The 15883-nt window shown below is 47.5% G+C and overlaps 1 protein-coding gene across 1 annotated transcript in view; it reads left to right on the forward strand.

Annotated features, from left to right (window-relative positions):
* The first annotated feature begins 1671 nt into the window (after window positions 1-1671).
* Window positions 1672-15883, forward strand: part of onecut3a (one cut homeobox 3a) — a 33390-nt gene continuing 19178 nt past the window's right edge. The window contains exon 1 of the mRNA XM_066696043.1: window positions 1672-2713. Within this exon, the coding sequence (XP_066552140.1) occupies window positions 1675-2713 (1039 nt within the window). The 5' untranslated portion in view covers window positions 1672-1674. The remainder of the gene's footprint in view (window positions 2714-15883) is intronic.

Consider the following 15883-nt stretch of genomic DNA (forward strand, 5'->3'; position numbering starts at 1 on the left):
AATTGAATTGTTAATTGATAGCATGTGTTGATCCGCGAAAACAGACAGTGCAATTTCACACAAGATGAGCTTCAAATTCCTCGAGTGTGGCGTGCTCTGACACAATAACAACCACGGTAAATTATTTTACCCCGGGATTATATCTGTGAAGGACCCACAGTAGGCGCAGGCGCACAGCGCTCAGGTGGGGCTGAGCGAGTCAAATCGTTTCACCTACTGTTAGCTGTGCAACATTAGATGAGTAATCATGTAAGGAAATAACCAAACAAACAAATAAAACGAGATTATATGGTTAAACAAAAAAGAGGTAAAAGAAAATTGATGAAGAGGAGGAGGAGACTAATAACAAGAATGGCATTTCTCTTTCTCTTTCTGTCTTTCAGCCCCGCTGCTCAGATGGTCGGGGTTCAGTGTGACCGGCTCGCTGGTGCTGGGGGGCGTCCAGCAGGGCGACCCGGCTGCACCGACGTGTTATTGACCTGTTATTAAATATGATTGCTCACGGGGTGTCTGAATTGAAAGCCAAATATCAGCTGTGCAAAGGTCGTGTTTCCCCCCACACTCTTTCTTTCTCCTTCTATCTCTCTGACTGCTGTTGGCGCCACCAGTGTCTGGCCGTGTCTCAGCAAGGCGAACGGCTCTTATCCGGGCGAGTTCATAGGAATACACGTTAGTGATAGTGAATATGTGAACAGCCTGCCCGTTGTGTTTACACTGCAGACATAGAGGTAAAGGCAGGGAGGGTGTGTGTGTGTGTGTGTGTGTGTGTGGGGGGGGTCTTCGCTGCCTTTCCCACTGAAGTCAGGTGCATTGATCGTAGCAGGAGGGATGAAATACAGATCAGACGCCGAGCTGTAACACACAGCTCTCATGCTGGATTATGATAAGGAAGTCGCGTCTGCCCTCCAGTCCAGGCTGCCCCCGTGACTCTGTACTTTGCATTGAATCCGTGGCTCCAATTCAAAGCTAGCGCGGTACGCACTCTCCAGTCCAACGGGCAATAAGCTCATTGATGAGCCGAGGTGGAGGTGACGTCAGGGGGCTGAGAGACGACGGCTGACTGGCTGGTTCTCGCTCTCTGGTTGTACAACCCCCCCCCCCCACCCCACCAGCACCACACACACACCTCCTTCCCCTTCTCTGTCTCTCTCTCGATGCTATCTGCGAGCCTTCTACAGAATACAGGGTGCACTCACACACATATACACACACACACAATATATATGCATATATTTACACACACACACACACAGAGGCAAGCGAGCGCACACAGCAGGGATAGCAAGGTTTCAGTACACCAGAGAGAGAGTAGCGTTATCCGACGCACGGAGAGGAGAGAGAGAGAGAGAGAGAGGGAGAGAGAGGGAGAGAGAGGGAGAGGGAGAGACCGGTCTGGCGCACACATACAATACACCTTGACCCGACTAGCGAGCTGTGTGTAGTAGAGAGAACCATTCTCCTGAAGACGGGCTGGACGCGGCGTCACACCATGCTGGACTGACTGCAGAGGGACTATTAACAATCAATGGCTGAGCTTTGAAATCGTTTGAAATTTATCTGTCGGAGGAGAGAGAGGGAGAGTGTGTGTGTGTGTGTGTGAGAGAGAGAGAGAGAGAGAGGGAGGGAGAGAGGAGAGAGGGAGGGAGGTGGAAAAAAATAAAGATTCTTTCAGCAATGGAACTCACGATGGAAAACATTGGGAACCTGCACGCCGTCTCTCACTCTCAGGCAGGCGACCTGATGAGCTCCGCGCACGGGCGCCAGTCCTCGGCGAACCACCGGAACTTGGTGTCGCACGGCCGGCCGGCTATGGTGTCCAGCATGGCTTCGATCTTGGAGGGGGCCGGGGACTACCGGACGGACCACGCACTGTCCGGCCCCCTGCACCCGGCGATGACCATGTCCTGCGAGTCCCCCTCGGGCATGAGCCTGAGCAGCACCTACACCACGCTGACCCCGCTGCAGCACCTGCCCCCCATCTCCACCGTGTCGGACAAGTTTCACCACCACCCGCACCCGCACCCGCACCACCACCCGGCACACCAGCGCCTGGCAGCCGGCAACGTGAGTGGCAGCTTCACCCTGATGAGAGACGACCGGAGCCTGGCGTCCATGAGCAACCTGTACAGCCACTACCCCAAAGACATGTCCGGTATGGGGCAGCCCCTGTCCCCTCTCTCCAACGGCTTGGGCTCCTTGCACAATTCCCAGCAGACGCTCTCCGCCTACCCAGGGGCACACCTGTCCAATGACAAGATGCTTTCGCCGGGGGGCTTCGAATCTCACGCCGCTATGCTTTCCCGGAGTGAGGAGCACCTGGCCCGGGGGCTAGGGGGACCAGGGGCGGGCATGATGTCAACGCTCAACGGCATGCACCCCCACAGCCACCAGCACTCCCAGTCCAACGGGTCCCTGCTGTCCGAGAGGGACAGGCAGTCGGCTGGGGGAGGCCAGGGCGGCGGGTCCGGGCAGGTGGAGGAGATTAACACGAAGGAAGTGGCGCAGAGGATCACGGCGGAGCTGAAGCGCTACAGCATCCCCCAGGCCATCTTCGCGCAGAGGATCTTGTGTCGCTCCCAGGGCACCCTGTCGGATCTGCTGCGGAACCCCAAACCGTGGAGTAAACTCAAGTCCGGCCGGGAGACCTTCCGCAGGATGTGGAAGTGGCTGCAGGAGCCCGAGTTCCAGCGGATGTCGGCCTTGAGGCTGGCCGGTGAGTGAGGGAGATCTTGGGGGTTTGGGATGGGGTGGAGTTGGGGTCTCTGTGCAGCACCTGTTCACCAGTATGAACTTGGCCAGAGAAGCGGAGATGTGTGTGTGTGTGTGTGTGTGTGTTTGTGTGTTGGAGAAGGGTGGGGGTCTTATAGAGAGACACACAGACACGGGAAGCCCGGCTGACTCAGGGACTCACAGAGTGGTGTGTGGGGGGAGAGTGTGCAGGTGTCCTGGGAGAGGATTCCTTCTACCTGTCCGTCTATTGCCAGTCACCCACTTCTCTGTCAGTCTGCCTGTCTTTCTGTCAGTTCAGCCATTCACCTGTATCTACCTCTATTCCACCCAGGTACCTGTCTACATACCTATAGGTATAACCTGTATGAGGCACAGTCCACATGTGCCGGCGTGCTCGGGCACTCGGGTGCTGGTGTAATCGTGTGGTTGTTTCTGACGTGCCAGTCGCTCGTGTGCGGGGTGGCAGAGCACAGTGCGGGGACAGACAGACAAAGCATTTCTCTGTTTGTTTTCTTTTTCTTTCTTTTCGTTTCCTTTTTTAATGTTCTAAAAGACAACGACCCGGGATAGATGCAACAACACAGCAGGCAATCATGAGACTTAGCAATATATCGAACCGTGGGGCGAAATGAACAAAGTTGGGATGCAGCTCTGGGGGAACACTAATCACAGTAAGACTCCGTACAGCAGGAGAAACAGTAAAAAGGAGGATGGCAAGCAGGAGAAGAAGGAGAAGGTGAGCAAGGATTGCTGAAACGATTTTCTGTCAGATAAGCCCTGTATAGACCGTGCACAGGCTGGTGGGAATGCGCGTCTCTCCGTTTCGCAAGCTTCATTCTAAAGGTCATATTTGTGTTTCGAGCGCTTCCCCTGCTCTCCCGGGCCCCGGCGAGGCTCGTATCTCCCAGCGATTCGCAAACAAGCTGTAGCCGGGCTGCGAGGCCCTGTCAGCGGGTCAGAGGTGCGTGACCCCCCGCTGATCGATGCCTCGGTTCCCAGCGTCCCCTTTAAAACCAGCGCACTGATCAATGATCGATTCGTATCTAAAAGACAGCTATAGCACACTGCCCTGCTCCCACTGCCCGCAACCCCCCCCCTGCGATTTCGCTTTCTTAAAATGCATTAGTATGGGTTATAGGTCTTTAATTTAATTGCGTGTTGTTGTATGTCAGGACCTGCAGTATCTAATGTCTGTTGGTTCATACGTGAATGTCGTTTTTGTCATTAAGTGTGCCTGAAAGTAAAATCAGGGATTTAAAATAATAACACAGCAATTATGCACATCGAAAAAAGACCCACATTCACCTGCAGAGATTCCAGACCCTTTAAAAGACAATATTACACCAAACTCACTTCAAGTGCCTGAACAGAGGCTGAACAATTCCCTCTTGGATATAGGGAATTGTATTTATTTTATTTACTGAGTACTTAATTATTGTTAGGATTATATTTAATCTTCCACAATTAAAAATGAGTAGGATGTATAACAACAACAACAACAACAACAACGTGTTATTATAATGATAATAATCATGATAACATTTTCACGCTCTAAGCTTTCGTACAGTAGGATACAATCAGACACGTAATTCAAGAATTTGATTGAAAACACACATCTGTTGAAAATATATGTATAATTTAAATTCGTTCGTGTTCGAAAAATTACTTATGCTCAAGTATAACTGTATTTATACACGCATATGACACGATGCGAAATAATATATTTAGTGTAAAAATAATAATGTTTTTTATTAAAATCTTACTCGCATAAATGTAAAGCGATTGTAACTATTTAGCAATGTTTACCCAAAATAAGGCATTTAAGCAGTAGAAAATAAGAAATTGTGGAGAACAATAAAACAATCAATCAATCCAAAAAATCACTGCTCCTTGCTACTGCATTGAAAACGTCTGGAAATTAATAACAGTTGAAATGTACACAAAAAATCAGGAAAACGGCGTGAAGTTTAGGGGGAAATAGATAATTACATATACTATACACACGCGTGTGTGTATGTATGTATTTTTGTATGAGGTTATTTGGACACGTTATTAATTTATTTAATCTCTTCAGATTATATTTTGAAAGAAATATTAATGTGGGCTGATGTTTACTGATTAATCAATTCCTTTTGTGTTCTGAATGATCTTATTGTTGCGCAGGAGATTTTGTGATATTAGTTAACGATCCCGGCGCCTGTATCGCCTGCAGACAACCTTAAATAAACACTGAGTATTGTGCTACTCAACACGCCGATACCGAGGGAAAACAAAACATACACCAAACCGCAGAGAAACCGAGATTACCAGAGCACTGCTCAAAAACAATAGCAATACCAGTGAATTACCCAAACCAGTCTGTTTCGCTTGCACACTAACATACGACTGTGTGAAGGCTATCTGACTGTAGTGCAGGCCATAAGCGCCACACACAGCAGGTACACTGTGCTGCACTGGCCCGGGGGGTGTTGCTCACAGCCCCACCGAGATTGGGTGAAAAGTTCCCTCGCTGCCTGGGCCAGCGGTCGTGTGGTCGCCCCGAAACGCCACGCCAGTTGCCCCGCACCGTATTTCAGCGGCTGTTCAATTAGCCAGGTATAGTGGCATATTTTAGTTCCAGTCGATGCTCTATTGAAAAGCACTTAATGGAATGTAAATTGTTCCCTGCGCGTTTACAGGGTTCTGGTAAATAAAGATTTAAACACTCTCACAATTGTCTCTTTAAGTACCGTTGCTGTTAAACCTAATTGGGCAGCAGCTTTTATATCCTCCACCAGTACAATAAAGACCACCGGGCGAGGCAGCAGTGGGCCCCCAGTGCGCAGGACAGGGCGAGGCGCGGCGCCCCAATGCAGCGAGCGTGGCAGTGTGAAGGACCCCAGTAACAAGTGAGGTCTTCCCAGTCACCCCACCCAGGTCCTGCTCCAGCTTCTCTCACCCGTCCCTGTCCGCTTTATATCGCTGCGTATTTGACAACAGAAAACGAATCAAAACGCCGACTGCGGGGCTATAATAAAGACAGGTGGACGGACGCACTGAAAAAGCGCTGGAGTCCCAGTGTATGTCCCAAAAAATTGAGTTAAAACATGGAAAACAGCTCAAGACAATCACTGGCGTGTTTGCATACATGCTTAGACTAACACCCAGGCCTGTTGTCTATTTGAGCACAATCGAAGGTTTTGGATATATGTGCTCACAACTATTTATTTATCTATCCGTCTGTATTGTTCTGTATTATATTATCAATATATTCTTTTTTTTCTGTAATTTTAAATTGTAATTTGACGTCAGTTTTCCTGGCCGGATAAACATGGCATTTTGCTAAATCACACAGGCTTTTTCGGGCGCATTTTTTACTGCATTGAAGCAAGATTGAGAAATAAACTATATACATACAAAACCTACCTTACAGATGCAGTGAATATTGCATGCACATTCAATTTACCTCTACAATATAATACATGTCTGTAGTAGTAGTAGTAGTAGTAGTAGTAGTAGTAGTAGTAGTAGTAGCAAGCAGTATTGAAACCTAGTATTATTAGTTTAACAACAATAATATTATTTTTTTTATCAGAAAATGAACATAAAAAGTCCAATATTTTGAACCTTTTTAAGGCAACCACGCAAAACGCCACAACCAGGACAAATACAATAAAAAATCACAGGAAGCAGTGAAGGTGTCAGGGGAAGTGTGTAGGCCTGGGGCTTTCCCGGGCGAGTCTGGGGGTTTCAGAGGAGACCGTTAGTCCAGTCAGACTGAAAGTGACGTACACACAGACACACAAACACACACCCAAGCATACATGTGTGTTTAACGTGTTACAACATAGGCCTTGTTTTCTGTAGTGTGTATGTGATGCTTTTATTTATATATTTAGGTGTTTCTGAAATTATTTCCTTACGTATTAAGACATCGTGATTAATTTCATTCCAGATAAATGTGCATTTCCTACACTTCTAGTGATTTGTATTATTATTGCAAAGAAAATGTACAGAGCGACGGCAGGGTTAGCCTGTGCATTAAGGACCATGCATAGCAGCTCAACCACGCAGTCAGTCCGTGTAGCTGTCTGTGTTTCTGTCAGTAAGTCTGTCAGGCTGTCGGCATGGCCGGGTCAGGCTGTCCACACTGTGCGGACAGGCCGCCTCCAGCCCAGAGAGAGAGAGGGGGAGAGAGGGAGAGAGGGAGAGACCGAGGCGAGGTGGCCATCCATGCCGGTGCGAAAACGGCTTTGACAAAATGACAAATGATTATGGTATGCAGATAGTTGAGGCTACATTTTACTTATTGCATTTAAATCAGCTATTATTCGCCGTGCGCATGTGGGGCAGGGGAAGGATGCAGGGAAGGGGGGTAGTGGAAGGCGTGAGAAGGTAGGGGGTGGGGGGTGGCTGTACTCGCTCGGCTACCAAGATCAATAAATTCGAATTACTATTCCGAATTCATCACAGTCACAGAAATCAATTCCTTTGCCTTTCTTCGGATAATTTATAAATCAGAGCGCCGGGATATCACACCAGAAACATGCGCTGCGAGGGGACGCTCAGCACGGCGCCGGGGGAGAGAGCGGGGAAGGACGGCCAGCGCCGGGTGTTGACTGCGGGACCGAAGGCCACGGAAACGCATCACATACAAACAGATCTGTGATCCTCAAAGGGAAGCCCGGGACCTTGCGCAGAGTCGTGATGGCGGTGGCAGGGGGGAGCTGGTGGGGGGTTGGAGATTAGCTGTAATCACCTGAGCATAACAAATTCATCAGTTGTGCAGATGCAGTGGGTGCTCGGCGGGGGCTCGGGGGGGGGGTGCAGCACAGTGTCGTTTAATGTCTCTTTTAACAAGATGAGCTCGAGAGAGGTTAATCACGCGCCTGCTCCCCACACCGGCTCGAGGGGGGGGGGGGGGGGGGGGGAGTGAAACCACTGTTTGACTGACTACCTCACTGACCAATTAAAGCACTGACTAATATATCATTTTTTATCACATATTGCAATAAGTCCAAGATACAGTAGCCTGCACAACAAAACACAGCATACGTCCTAATGATAAACTAAAGATCCAGTGCACAATACAGGTTAGGACATCAGTCATGGGGTGGAGCAGTCGTTGTCACCAACAGTATAACATACATGTGCTATTAAATCCAGACCCTGGTCATCTTGGGTGAGTGCAGCTCGGACAGCTGAGGACAGACTGGGAGTGGACAGTGTTGTACAGGCCACAGCTGTGCGGGACAGGACGGGTAACCAATCGGCAGTGCTAACTGACCACATAGCCACCTGTGTCCTGCCGGCCTTCAGTAACGGGAAGCCTTTTTAATCGTTTGTTTTTGGTGTCTGTGTGTATTTATTCATTAGTGTTTATTTATTATTAATATTATTCTTATATATTATGTATATATAAGACACATGCTTAATGCTATTCGTGTGACACGCCGCTGCTTCTCTGTGCGCATCTTTGGGGAGACGAGTGGGCAACGAGAGATGCCCCAGAGAAGAGTGGGGTCCATGGAGAATTGAGGGGTAGTACGGGGATAGTAGAGACAGAGAGAGAGAGTGCCATTTAAAGATTGCATTAAAGCTGAAAAATCATTCGTCTCTGCATTTGTGTTGAATTCAACACTCCATCTCAATGTATTTGGTCGGGTCGGTAAAGAAGTGATCGATAAGGATAGCCATTGCATCTATCAATTATTCCAACTCAGCGCTCTCCCGGAGGACTCTCCCTCTCTCTCCCTCTCTCTCTCTCTCTCTCTCTCTCTCTCTCTCTCTCTCTCTCTCTCTCTCTCTCTCTCTCTCTGCATTCAAGGGGGGAGGGAGAGTTGGAGGTGAGTTGGTAGAAAGGGTGAGGAACCGAGAGATCGAACTAAAAAAAAAAGTGTCGGTGTGTTTGTGTATGAGTGTGTGTGTGAAACAGAGAGAGGGAGAGATAGAGAGATAAAGAGAGAGAAAGCGGGAGCCCGAGACTGGGGGCACGGAGAGGGTGAAAGGAGTGAAGGACACGGAGAGGCGAGAGCAACACAGAACCGCACAGACTCACGAAATGCATCAGATATACAGTCTCAAACAGGCAGCCCCTTCCCAGCCACACACACACATACACACACACAGTTGTAATCGTGTTACAGATGGAGGAGACGGGAAGGCCGGCCCAGTGAATGGCTCCTGAGGGGTTTAGATTATAAAATCAGCGTCTATTGTATCTGTATAAATACACCTCCGACGCGCCGTTTCAGACCGAGCCGGAGAGGAGCATTTATCGGAAAGCCTATACCGGTACATAGGGCAACTGATCCAGCAGGCCTTGTAAACAAACACACCGCGAGTAAGGCTCTCCATACACACCGCCACGCACACAAGACCATTGCCATGTATGTATGCATGCATGCATGTATGTATGTATGTATGTATGTATGTATAACCACTCTCTTGTAACACTCTGACATAGCACTAAATAATGAGTTTAAGTTGACCTCTGCTGGAAATATTATCAAATGTAACGTTTGCTCTATAAGAACGACAGCATTGCGCAGAAGCGGTCAGGACTCTGGACACCCGAGTGGAGGGTCGTCGGCTCAGTCCCAGATGGGGGGCACTGCTGCTGCACCCTTGAGCAAGGCCGATTGCTCCAGTACAAATCCGGCTGTGTAAATGTGTAATTGCATGTAAACCATATGTGATATATTGTAACAACTGTAACATCTGCTAAGAAATATAATTGAAGATTAGTGATGTCGTCCCACACTCACACAAACACTAGAAAATGCAAAAGCAAACATCACAGCTTGCTCATCAAACCACTACCAGTCAACACGAACCAACCACGTTTAGCGCGTTGTCCTAATACAGGCTTGTTTTGGGTTTAACACAATTCATCGCCCCCGTTTCAACAGCACATTGCCGGTGTTGTTTTCAACAGTTTGTCTTAGCAGTTTAATCAACAGCTTGTACAGAGATGCAGGATTAACAATACATCATGAATCAATGAAATCAACGCTGGAGACACAACGCAGTGTCTTGTGTTGGGCTGCGACGTGAGGATGCACAGCGGTCACCACCTGCCTCATTATTTTCAGGATTATCAGACCAATATTCTTCTTCATATTCATATTATCGTGTTCTTTGTCTTGCACGGTATGAGTTTTAGCATCAATGAGCCATTTTAGGCTGCGGGCAACGAGACCCCCTTATTCACTCTCTCTGTCTTTCTCTCTCTCTATTCCTCCCTCTCTGATTTCAATCGGACTGGGACTGTGCAACCAACAGCAACAACCCCCCCTCTCTACCCCCCCCAGCCAAAATTCCCCTCCAGCCCGGGCCCCATGATGCAGTGCGCTCAGTCCTGATGTATTAGGTTGGCTCAGTAAATAGGGGATCGATAAACAAGCCGGACCTCAGTGTGAAATGGCCCTCGCAGCTCTCTCTCTCTCTCTCTCTCTCTCTCTCTCTCTCTCTCTCTCTCTCCCATTCTCTCTCTCTTTTCCACATCAACACATTCCCGCACGGCTGCCCAGCCCACAGCTGAGACAGCTTCAGCACAAATCGGTGCTCTGAAAAACAAGCACTACAACAATAACAAAATGTGTTGGGAAAAGAACAACACATATTTGTTTGTTTAAATTAATGCAATGTGCTTACATAAAACGTTTTATTCTATCTATATATCGTCATACATACATAGTGCTGAGTGTGGTTCAGCAAAGAGGAGAAGGGCTCCATTGTAGAGTTGCTGTCACAGAGGCAGGGGGAATTTTCAGGGGCCTGTGAGTCCAGCTAGGCAGTGTGTGATTGTGTGTGTGATTGTTTGTGTGTGTGTGTGTGTGTGTGAGTGAGTGAGTGAGAGTGACAGACAGAGGGGATTCGCTATACAATGTGACATCTTTTGCTCTCATTGTACTGCAATCCACACTGACACTCGCCATGCTGGCTGACAGAGCAACACAGGAGCAGCTGACAGTGTGCAGGTCTCTGCAGCTCAGCACCTGTGTGGCTGTGACAAGCCTGTCCTATAGCATTACCCCAGTGTCCTCTGAGCTCCTCTACACCAGTGGTTCCCAGCCCTGGTCCTGGAGGACCCCTTACCCTGCTGGGTTTTTTTTCCAACTGAGCTCTCAATTACTTAATTGAACCTTAATTGAAGTAACAGACTGCTTTGATTTTACTTGTTAAATAGTGTAATAAAAGAATTGGTTCTTTAATAAGTTTTCTATACAATTCTATACTTAACTTAAAACCCCTACTATTTAAAATAATTAAAAGGCTCTGATTTAGGAAATGATTAGTTCAATTAAGTAATTGAGAGCTTGGTTGGAACAAAAAATAGCAGGGTAGGGGCTCCTCCAGGAGCAGGGTTGAGAAGCACTGCTCTACACCATAACATACACGACTCACACAACATCATAAACATAGACCCAGCATGGTCCTCTAAAACCCGCACTCTGGACTTGGAAGCCTGTGAACACGCCCAACGGCCCCTGAAGCACTCCTTGCCATGCTCTCGGTCCCGACAGATTTAACGTGGTGCCCTTAAGATTTGCCACGTCTCCCCTGTGGGTCTGCCATGCCAGGCAGCATAAAGGACAGTGCCAAGGCTCAGACGCTGGGGGCGACTGCCTCTTCCATCGCCACAGCCACTGACTGACTGACTGACTGATATTCACTGTATTATAGCTGTGTTTGCAAGGATTTTCAAGAAAGAGACACCTAGACTACACCACCCTGCCTCACAGAATGGACAGCAGGGCCCTCACAGCATCCCCAGAACACTTCACTCTAGACCCCAGCTAGGTATAGAGAACACTAGAAAACAGAGCACGTATTTACAGCACTTCTCGATGCATTTAAAAAAGATGTGAATAAAAAACGTTGAGGATGTTACTTGTGTAAAATAGATATACTACTTAAAATAATAAAGCTGTTTTATTGTTTTTGTTTGCATGTTCTGTTGAAGAACAAAAAACTTCTAGAAAATGTTCAAAACAAGTAGACTATAAAGAATGGCCATTGTTTTAAGAAGCAGGTCAGTCAGTTGTGTTAACCCCCCCACCCTGCGGCCTGTCGTCTCTAACAGATTGTTTCGTTTTACAGAGAAAAAGCGCAAAACAAAACCTGAGAAGTTAGAACACAAAACACAGACAGCGCGAGGCTTGGGAAAGAGACGCTTTGATTTGACATCCCAGCAACACCTGCAGTAAACAGACAGACAGACAGACAGACTAACCAAAAACAAACCAAAACAAACCAAAAAACAGTAAAACACTCAACCCGACCCGACCCAGACCAACCCAACCAAAAAAAAACTCTGTGGCTTCGGCACCGTTTTTCTTCTATACTTTTTCTTCCTCCTCCTCTTTTTCTGTACCTTCTTCCCTCCGCTGCTGCTGCTGCTGCTGCTTCTCCTTCTTCTTCAGCAACTAAACTAAAGTAAACGCACCAGGAACTGATTTGTGGCTCCGGGACGCCCTGAGGATTTCTACTGCCCTGGAGTTTGGGCGCGTATTGTGTACCTGCTTTCTCAGCTGCTCCGAGACGTGTTGTACCCCCTTCCCCACCTCATCCCATCCTCGTCGCGCAGGGGCGGAGGGGCTCTGGCCCTGCTGTTGCTTCTGCTTCTGCCGCTGCCCCGTCAGACCGACTGCTCTCCCTCTCCCGCCCTGTAAGTGAGTGCATCGTGTTCACCGCCGCTGTTCCGGCTTCAGGGCCACTGCTAGGGCCACACAGACGGCTGTGTTTAGGGCTTCAGTAGTTCAGTTCAGATACAGAAACACAAGGCAGAACAGGCAATAGGCCAAGTATGATTATTGTTAATATTTTAACACTATAATTACTATTGTTATTATTATTATTATTATTATTATTATTATTATTATTATTATTATTAGTAGTAGTAGTAGTAGTAGTAGCGTTGTAGTATAATGTTGATGTGACCAGAACAGTTGCAATACCTTAAATAATCATGTGCAATATGTTTGGTGCGGTCTGTGGGTGTTGAAATGAAGCTGTCTTTACTTTGGCACCGTTGTACAGACCTGTGCGTGTCCAAAAGTAACGGAACAAGCTTCCTCAGACCGGAATGCAGTGTACAGGTGGTTCATGTGAGAGAATGGCATCTTGTATCTTGTAAACAGCAGTGAGACACACGTCACTGGCAATTATGCATCAGATCACCCTGACTCTATCCACTATCCGAGAAAGGTATTGGGGAACAACATGGTTGAAGTGTGAAGCACAATTCTTCAGCCACGAAATTAACAACAGCATTTCAACTGCATGACAATAGGGTTTGCATCTGCGAACACGTATCCAAACAGGGAACAACATGTACCCAATGCCTATTTTACATGTTATATGGGGTTATGGTTTAATTGTAAAATAGCATGGATTCAAGGTCTATTCATGTCTGCCAATATAGTATTTACACACAGACACATACCTCTCTCTATCTCTCTCTATATGAAGACAGACAATCAGACAGCTCGGCCGGCAGACAGGCGCAGCCACAGCCACATTGATCCGGGATTAGAGGGGCTGGGGTCTGCCGGGCAGTCAGGTACAGGCAGGCCGCTCGGCCGCTCGATACCCACGTTAATAATTGATAGCCGAGATGGGGGGGTGGTGGGGTTGGCGGTGGAGAGGGGGGTTGTAGCTGCGGTAACGGAATAGCTCCACAGTGAGCAAAGCAAAGTGTGCGGTAAATACCGAGCCCGACACCCACAACAACACGCCAGCCCAGCGCACTGGACGCGTAATGAAGGCAGGCCGGAATTACGCAGCGACAGCGCGAAATCAAATGGTCTGTTTGAGAGACAGGCCTCCATGGGTGAAGCTTTTAATTGTATTCGTATTATGATTGCTGCTCTGTGTGGGTTGTTCAGTGCCCGTGTGTGCAAGCTGGGGCTGTGAAATGTGACCAGCGATTGTGTAAACGGCCAGGCGGCGAAAGCAAGGGCAGGTCATTCTTGGCTATGATGGGGAACAGGCTATGCTGTGTCTATATGGAGCAGGCAGTAAGACAAGTGCGTCTCCCTCCTCCCCTCTTCTCTCTTTCTCTCTCTCTCTGTGCGTATGTGATTGGGATATAGAATGTGTCTGTGCTATACATTGCGAAGGCTGATCCGGCTCTCTCTGAGTCTGTATCGATTTCCATTCCCCAGTCTCTCCTTCCACCGTGGCAGCAGCAGCAGCAGCAGCAGCAGAAGAACCCTCCCTGCCCCCCCTCCACAGACACACACACACACACACACACACACACACAGCAGAAACCACACACATACACCTCCCCCTAGCACAAATCTCACACACGCACCGTTCACAGGCATGAACATAATCTCTACCCACAGACAAAGACGCACACTGACGCGCTGCCGGTGGACACAGACCGGTGTGCCCCCACAGACGCGGTGCTCTCGACATTAACGCGGTCATCGAGATAGCAGTCTGATCCGTTTTTAATTGATAGAAATACATTATGATTATAATTATATCAGAGCTTCCGTCCAATTCGTAGTGGCGGTTGACAGTGTCTGACTAAAGGAGACAGGCCGGTCTCTGGGGGTCTCACCGCACACTCAGGTGCTTCACTGCGACCCCGATGCAGCTCGTTGAGGCTTGAGCTCTCCCTGGTTGCTCGGATTCAGCACACCAATAGTGTATTTTTCGGTTTCATTTACTGTTAAACGCACGGAGAAAAAAAAAAAGTTTTAATTTTCAAAACACAGTTCACACCCAAAAGAAGAACACGGTCCTGTGTGATTTGTTACCAGACGTGTGTGAGTCAAGAAAACATTCTCTCTTGGTTTGATGTGATTAAAAATAAAACTGATGCAATCCCGATATGACAACACAGATTCTACATTTGAGTTGCAGAAACCGACTGGATGCACAGATTCAATTTGGTTTTTTTTATAAAACACACACACACACACACACACATGCCTACATAGATTCATTATATTTAAACTCCAACCAAAGCATGCTTTTCTCATCCGGCACAATATGAATTCATGCCTCGGTAATCGGCCTGCTTCCCCTCAGCTCAGATCGATGCGAATGACCTTCCAGTGGCTTCACCGGGGTCTGTCCGCCTTGGGCGCAGGGCAGTCAGTCCTGGCGGGTTAAACATACCTGCCATAGTGCCTTCGCATAGGATAAGCATACAGACAACGGAAGATGAGGATTATATTATTATTATCAATAATAATAATAATAATAATAATAATAATAATAATAATACATCTTATGATACACACACACACACACACACACATACACACTGTTAGCGTGTGCCAGAACGTAGATACAATGTACTTACATGTGTCTAGTAATATTCATGCTTACTGTGCAATATGACCGATGTTTAACTCCCATTAAACCAACGCATTACTGTCTGAGAGGTTCCGCGTTTCACCAGCAGTATAAATTATTCTATAAATCGTACAGATGGAGCAGCAAGGCAATTACACGTTACTACACATAGGGTAGACAATATCAAATGCACACCTGTGCACATGTACGTGAATGTCATTCTTTTTAGACAAACATGAATACATACACAAGCACATTCAAAGCAAAAGCCTCTCACTGCTAAAGGCAATGTGTGAGAGGTCTCAATTCCTCCTGACTGACGCAAATACACACTTGACCCCTTTAAGAGGTACTGAGTCTTGACCTTATTGACCCTCGTTTCTCTTGAGATGAGTGGCACTGCATTGGGGCGCAATTCATACGGAGGCCAAGTGGGGTCAGCTCGGCGCCCCGCCGCTGCAGCCCGGCCAGGGAAGCACTCTCTTCCTGCGGCTGTAAATACAGACCTGGCGGTGCTGCGCTCTCCTTCTCTCTCTCTCCTTCTCTCCACCTTCACATCCCCCCTCCTTCTCTCTCTCTCTCACCGCCGCTTATCTGAGACACTGACAGACCATCGCTTATTAAAGGCCCGATAATGGCTTGTTTAATGGATAATGTAGGCCGACTGCACTGGCGCGACTTGGTTTAAAAAAAGAAATACACGTGGTTGTGTACAAGACACACTCAGTAGACAAGCAAGTGCTGCAGACAGAGTCCTGCACGTTATGCTATTATTATTATTATTATTATTATTATTATTATTATTATTATTATTATGATTAGTGTATATACATTGATTATACATGTTACTATC

Source organism: Amia ocellicauda, chromosome 22 (assembly GCF_036373705.1).
Source record: "Amia ocellicauda isolate fAmiCal2 chromosome 22, fAmiCal2.hap1, whole genome shotgun sequence".
Taxonomy (NCBI): domain Eukaryota; kingdom Metazoa; phylum Chordata; class Actinopteri; order Amiiformes; family Amiidae; genus Amia; species Amia ocellicauda.